The sequence below is a fragment of the Nematolebias whitei genome, chromosome 6, assembly GCF_014905685.2.
Source record: "Nematolebias whitei isolate Nwh7 chromosome 6, NemWhi1, whole genome shotgun sequence".
Classification (NCBI taxonomy): Eukaryota; Metazoa; Chordata; class Actinopteri; order Cyprinodontiformes; family Rivulidae; genus Nematolebias; species Nematolebias whitei.
Window position 1 is genome coordinate 6,726,709 of NC_056503.1, and position 7,442 is coordinate 6,734,150.

General features: G+C 38.1%; 1 protein-coding gene across 1 annotated transcript in view; it reads right to left on the reverse strand.

The window, feature by feature from the left end:
- Nucleotides 1-6,916, reverse strand: part of ap1s3a (adaptor related protein complex 1 subunit sigma 3a) — a 16,361-nt gene extending 9,445 nt beyond the window's left edge. Inside the window, exons 1-4 of the mRNA XM_037678452.1 lie at nt 6,849-6,916; nt 4,990-5,168; nt 4,255-4,363; nt 956-1,093 (exon numbers count right to left, since the gene is read on the reverse strand). Of these exons, the coding sequence (XP_037534380.1) occupies nt 956-1,093; nt 4,255-4,363; nt 4,990-5,168; nt 6,849-6,851 (429 nt within the window). The 5' untranslated portion in view covers nt 6,852-6,916. The remainder of the gene's footprint in view (nt 1-955; nt 1,094-4,254; nt 4,364-4,989; nt 5,169-6,848) is intronic.
- Between the last annotated feature and the right edge of the window lie 526 nt (nt 6,917-7,442).

Genomic DNA, 7,442 nt, shown 5'->3' on the forward strand with positions numbered 1-7,442 from the left:
GCGCACACACCTACACACATCATTGTGTCCCCCCCACATTACGGATGCTTCTGACGCCTTTGATACTACTTAAAGCATAAAGTTAAAGACAGTATAAAATTAGGCCAGTTTGTTGAATATCCAGTTACATTTTTAAAGAAAAATACTTTCATTTACTTTGACTTTGTTTTTTGTGTTTTATTCTTTGACTCATCCAATATTCCTTCTCTGCAGCTTGTCTTAAAGATATTCCAAAATTTTCTGGTGGTTTTGAGAGAAACATCAGCTGTGAGACTGGAGGTCGACTTAAAGTGACTAACAAACTACTAGCATGATGTAGTCCACATGTTTTACACCTTGTATTTGTACTATTCTTCACATATTTGAAAAAGACAGGAAATCTGTTAAAATTAGCCATTTTCATTGTTGGCAATAATTTCAATAAAATTCAGTTTTATGATAGTTTTGGTCAAAGCCTGAAGGAGCCACTGCAGAGGGACCAAAGGGTCAAGTGTAGCCCCAGAGCCGCAGATTGCAGACCCCCAAACTAACCCTTCTATAAAATCCTCAACAACTCTATCCCTGACATGTGTGTTGTGTTTCTTGGTCTTTATGATGCTGTTTGACCACGAATCTTCTGTAACAAACCTCTTCACACAACATCACCCATGGGAGGACTCGATGTAATGTGAGTCTGAAGGTTGCTGGTTGCTCTGGGTTTCAGTCAGGGGAGATCAGAGCAGAGGGGGTGAATACAAACACACATTACAGCTTTCAGGATTTTATTTACACAAAATGTAGAAAACCGTGGATCATTTTCCTTCACAAGTAGATTATTTTTTGTTGCTCTGTCACATAAAGTGAAAGTAACTCCAGCAAAATACTTTGAACTTTGTGTTTGTTAGGCAGCTTAATGTGGAAAAGATCAAGGGTGTGCATACTTTTAACTAGCTGACAGTTCGTTAAAGGTTACTACCTCCTGCAGAGTGTCTGACTCCTCCATGGACACACCCACAGCAAATCTGGACGTTTCTAAAACTTCTCCGCCCATCAGGAACTCGTCCAGGATGAAGTAGGCCTTCTCAAAGTTAAAAATGATGTCCAGCTCACACACCTGAAACAGAACACACACACACACACCTGTGAATCCTTTAAAAAGCACAGACGAATGATAGAAGCAGATTTATTCTATAATGCTCCATAAAGAGGATCTACATTCAACTTTTATGGTTTATTCCTGTTTGCAGTTTAGAGGGATGAGGGTTCGGATGTGTTCTACCATATTTTTCGGCCTATAAGTCACATTTTTAAACATAATTTGCATGCCCTGCGACTCATAGGGCTGTATAATATGGACCAAAATTAATATCTCGATATTTTAAAGGTAAATCGCAATATACGATATATATCTCGATATTCAAACATCTGCTAAATTCATGGCACAAGCCAATGCAGACTTGTTCCTGTTTTTAGTATTTTACATCGCTTTATAATGCAGCTGTTTTTGTTCATTTTTAATATAATTTTCTTCAATTTTTTCAATTCATACTGTATGCTTTCTTTTATGATTGTCTACTGTTGTCATCATTTTTTTTAAAACAGGTCTCTCTTGTAAATGAGTACCGTGGCTCAATGAGACTAATCTGTTTAAATAAAGGTTGAATGAATTAATATATTTTTCTTTCTATAAAGTAATAACAAAAATATATTTCTGAGTCAACACTTTGTCCCAACTGTCACACAGTAACATTTATTAACAAACTGCTGTAACGCTACTAAATGTCTAAAAATAAACTATTGACCATACATATATTAAATAATAATCTTCTTCAGGTGCTTCACAATGTTAGTAAGCGTATGTGAAGCATCACTAAAGACATGGTCCTTAGCGGCTAACAAGACGGCTAACTATAGCCGTCTTGTTAGCCGACCGTGTCTTCGACATGAAAAGCTGCTGATTTATTAATGTTGCACCACCTCACACTGTTCCTCTCATAAAGCACAGCATGGCTAAGAAATGAGTTTTAACCCGTGGTTTGTTCAGGAAAGGAGTCTGAAAACACAGTCGGAGCTGCAGCTTAAAACTTATAGCGCTGTTGTAAATGGTGAAGAAGATTCGTAGTTCTCACGTTTGTTGGGACTTGTTTTCAGCATCGTCTAGAGAAAACATTTTTCTGCTGCTCATCTGACTATTTAAATCCAAACTATCTCTAAATAACAGCCATTGTTTTTACTTTTTTTTTCTTTTTTGCACAGCAGCGCTGCTCTCCTCTCTGTTTACTTGTGTTAACCCCACCACCACCTACCTTGAGAAGCAGGAGGTGGGGGTAGCGCACACTGGTGAGGTGCTGTGTTTGTATTCAGTGAGGGAGAACGAGGGGCTGAGTGCAGTTGAAGGCGCAGACAGGAGAAAAAGAACTACAAGGATTCTCAAGTCTAATAATACTCGAAGGTTGCGATAAAGCCATTTTAACCATTGTAAACTGAAATAACGTTGGTTACGTACTGTAACCCCAGATTCTATGAGTATAGGCGTGGCCATTTAAGGCTGTCGCTAGTGGGTTTATCCCTACGCGCACAGCGCAGCACTGAAAACTTTAGTCCATGCCCACCTGCTGTGTGGGCCTCACGCTTGGTCCGTATAAATTACGGTGAGACTGGGTAATCGGCTCCCAAATAGCTTTTTCTTCAGCCATTTAGGAACCAGTGAGGCCCAGAGCTTAAAGGGATTGATGATATGATATATATATATATCATATTTTTAGCCCTACAGATCACAGTTTTTTGCATAATTTGCATGCCATGTGACATATTTATGTTTTTTTCCCCATATTTATAAACCAATTTTTGGCTGAGATATGATCGTTTTCATCCACTAGATGGCACTCGAGTAGTATGGCATGCTGTTGTGTCATGTAATAGTTAAAAGTGGCTATTAATGACACAATCAGCTTGCCTTAAACTGCCACCTTTGTTGAGTTCGCCTGGAGCAACCATCAAATCAGCTTCATTTCGCTGCACCACCCCGGTGATGTAGGGACTGTGGTCTGTTTCCTGGTGTTTAGCCCCATTTGTGTTGTGTTTATGTCTTGTGTCCTTCTTATCCTCAGTTTCTGTTTTCTATAGGGTTTGTGTTTTCCTATTGTATGCCCCCATCTGGTGTTGTGTGTCTGTTCCTGCACTCCCTGGTTTCCTAGTTTGTCATTTCCCCTGATGAGTTTCAGCTGTGTGTCCTCACAGGTGTTTTGTCTCATTAGTCACTATATAACTCTGTGTCTCTGTCACTGGTGATGTCTCATCTGCTTCTTGTGATTTCATGTAAGTTTTGCTGCACCATTAGCCTTTTTGATTTCTTGTTAATAAATACCTTATTTTATAATCTCCTTAGTCTGCTACTGCCTGCCTGCATCATTGGGTTTACCTTCACCAGCCATTTTACGACAGGCAAAATGCAGCTAATTTGACCATTGAAGTGCATTTATTAAGTAAAAGTTCAACTGAGATACACCTTTGCTATAATTTCGAGCAAAAAAAATGTTTTAAGTGCTTATCTTGTTAAATTTTGAAGAAATGCATAACGTTCTTCCTTCCTGATGTCCTCCCTCTGCGTGTTTCCGGAGCACCGAGGTAGTGAATACTTTTGAAATGCAGCTGATTTGACCGTTAAAGTCCTTTTATTAAGTAAAAGTTCAACTGAGACACACCTTTACTATAAAGTTGAGCAAACAAATAATTGTTTTTAGGTGGTTATCTTGTTAAATTTAGAAGAAATGCACGACTCGTCCCTCTGCACAATCCCGCGACTGTGAATTGGGTTTTAAAATGCAGCTGATTTGACGGTCAAAGTGCATTTATTAAGCAAAAGTTGGACTGAGACACATCTTTACTATAATTTCTAGCAAACAAATAATTGTTTTTAAGTGTTAATCTTGTTAAATTCTTGTCTTCCTGTGCATGCTCCTGCGGTCGCCATTTAGCAGCCAATCAATTTTTGGTACATTGCCGGCTCATATTTCCAGATGGTCAGCAGTGACGCGTAATAGATGCGACATACACAGCGAAGCAACATATTTATGGGTTTTTCCACTTTATTAGACATATTTGGACTGATGTGACTTATAGGGTGGAGCGACGTGTACGGAGGAAAATATGGTAAATAATAAAATAAACTACTACTTACTACTTGTACTACTATTCCTACTTGGCAGTTTTTCACTTATCACGGGTCTTCAGGGTACGGATCCCCCGCAACAAACGAGGGACTACTGTACTTACATTGCCAAAGTATTTATCCAGCAGCTCAACGTATCTGTGCAGAACTTCAAGCGCAAGCAGTTCATTATCCTGATCCTCCAAACCAGTGCAGAAATACAGACTGGCATACCTGCACAGAAAGACAAGTCAGGACACACAGCAGTCAACAGTACAGCAACAACCCCAAAGAGAAAGTTTGATCTCATAGATCAAAGTTCATGCTCAGTGATCCAGATAAAATCCATCAAAGTTCAGTCAGGTCTTCTGGATGGTTTATTTTCTGTTGAAACATTTTGTCTTTCTTCCAAAGGACTTCATCAGTCCAAGGAGCCACAACAAACTCTGTCTTATAAAGCAAGTTTATTTTAATTGTACGCAAAAGATTAACTGTCTAAAGTGGACGACATTAATTAAATTTAGACATTTTTTTATTTAGAAATCTGGGTCATCTGTGGCTTAAATAAATATTAATATGTTATATTGATATTTAATAATGAACATATTTGATTAGTCAAGAGAGTTGAGGCTTTGTCCCAAACATGGAATCAGCTACAAACACAAAAGTACCCCCTAAAACTAAATACTGAATATTCTTTACACATTTTATTGTGTCATCTTGGACAGGTTACATTATATTTGAACATATTCTTGTTATTCTATTGGACATTTTTCTTATAGGTAGAAACTAAAAGAGGAAAAAACAGAAGATGGGAGCAGACCGCTGCATGTGCTAACTCAGCTGTTTTAATAAAACACCTTTTGTAAACGATCTTCAGGTCCTTCCAGTGGAGGAAGTTGCACGTCCGCGGCGGCCGAGGCAACACTAACGTCATCATGTCCCGGATCACCTTCTTCTTCTCCCGCTCCGAACACGGTGTGAACCATTTCTGCAGTCGCAGCTTCCCCTGCCGACTGAACAGCAACAGGAAGCGCAGCTGTAAAGGAAAGAAAGTGAAGGAAAGATTGGAAAACATCAACGTTTCTAAAGTTCAGGAATGTTTGTCTTGAGTCATTTTTATTGTCCCCGTCATGGAGCAAAGAGGAATTGTCCCCGTCATGGAGCAAAGAGGAAGTACCATCCGCTCATCTGTTCATTGTTCATCTGCCTTGTGAGTTGGGTGACTTCAAAAATAAGTGAGGTATCAACTTCTATTTTTGGTGTGTGGCTGCATATAGATGTATCAAAAATTGGGTTTCCATGTCAAAATCCAAGATGGCTGAACACCCCTGTCATTTTGAGGAAACTATGGTTTTATACTGCTTGTCCTTAAATGACTGGGGTGGCCAGAGATCATTCTAAGGAGGCCGTGGCCCTCAATGGCCACCCATTAGCTCTGCCTTTGCACCTGGTGGTGGATAAAATTGCTCCCCAGGATTCATCCCTCTTGCACCAAAAACCATTTAGGTTTTCTTGCATTTCCTGTTTAAGTCCAGTCCAGAAAAACACTCATCTCGAAAAATACTAACATTTATTATTCAGATCTTTCAGCAAAGGAGGAAATCGGAGTACCGCTTGTTATGACAAAATGTTGCCATTCTTTTTTCTTTCTTTTTTTTGTGAAATCTTGTCTGTTAGCAAAATATTTCAGTAACCACAGAGCAGATTTTAATGAAATGATCAGGAAATAATCAAAATATGTACATCTACTGTACAACTGATACACTTTTGGAGGTACTGTAACTCAAATTAAGATGGTCACAGCAACTAGTTAAAACTTTACAACATAAAAATATATTTAATGGAGTCACTTTTAAAGATAAAGAGCTCAAATTCATCATGGTAGTTGAGTCATTCACAACATAGTCTGAGATCGAGCATGACATTTTGACCAAAACAGCTGCAACGCTGTTCCTTCCAATCAGAACTTAAAACTCTGACATGAAAAAGAGGCGATATATTAATGTTTAGGAAAAGTGCATTAAACAATGAAAAAAGATCAACATGAGTAAAAGCTGCCCATTCCACATATGATTTATATCTTACTTGAAACTAGATAAAGCTGTAGCCTATATGTACATTAAAGCAAAGAAACAATAAATATTGTTTTCTTACAGACAGAGATAACATTACTAAACTGTGGAAGAGCTCCAGAGAAACTCAGCGCATGTAAATCACCTTTGAGTGCAATAAGACAGTAAATACATAAAGTCTGTGTTGTGAAGGGGCAATTAATGTAAGCTCTTTGCCCAAGGGCGTAGCTTAAAGCAAAACAGCCGCAGTCTGCAGGTAAAGCAGGACATGTGACATGTTACAAAATCTCTGTTAAAAACCTTGTTTTTACAGGAAGCTGTGATTTAGTCTGGTTAGGTAAATAACTCGGGTCACAGTCAGATTTGCATTAATTTGCCTGTTTAACAACAAATTGCAACACAAAGTCCCGGAGAACTCTGATGGATACATCAATGTTAATGTTTTAACTTTTTGAACACATTATTATTTAACTCCTTTTTATTAAATTAAATTGAAAAAATTACATTCATCAACCAAAAAGTTAACTAGCCTAAAGGGTTTTACCTTTTTGGCCAAGGTAAGCATATATTTGGTTACATAAACAAATTTTATTAAAATGCATAAATAGTAAACTATATTTAAGGAGGAAAAGTTGGATTCTCACCATTTTGTAGCAAAGCAACAACACAGGAGGAGTGAAACGCACGTGGCTGTCAACCTGAGTGGTTCTGTCCTAGTGGACCTGGAGGGGTTGTCAAGTCTGTGCCACGCCCAGCTGCGCTCCAGCGGCGGAACTTCCGGGTACAATACTAAGCACAACACCAAGCGGCTATTGGCTACTGCGGCAAATCCGGGTACAACACTGAGCATAACATTACGTGTTTGTTTGTTTGTTTGTTTGTTTGTTTGTTTTAACAATACATAACATAAAAACGTACAAAACTAATGGCAATGACCATTTCACATTTAACATTCTTTCCAGATGAAATATTTTAAATAATCCTCCCTAACTAATAATACCTTTAGCAAAAGTATAACATTGGAATAACTACTATTAACAGCAGAACAGGGATAAAAATAAAAATGGTTCAAAAAGAAAACAAAACAAACAAACAAACAAAAATAAAACCACAGTAAACTAAAGAATTAAAAGCAAAAATTAAAATAAAACCTGCGGTTTATAGGTAATTAAATTCTTTATAACGCAGGACTCCAGCTATGCCATTAGGTGAAAAGGAGGAACCCAGACCCAGACCAG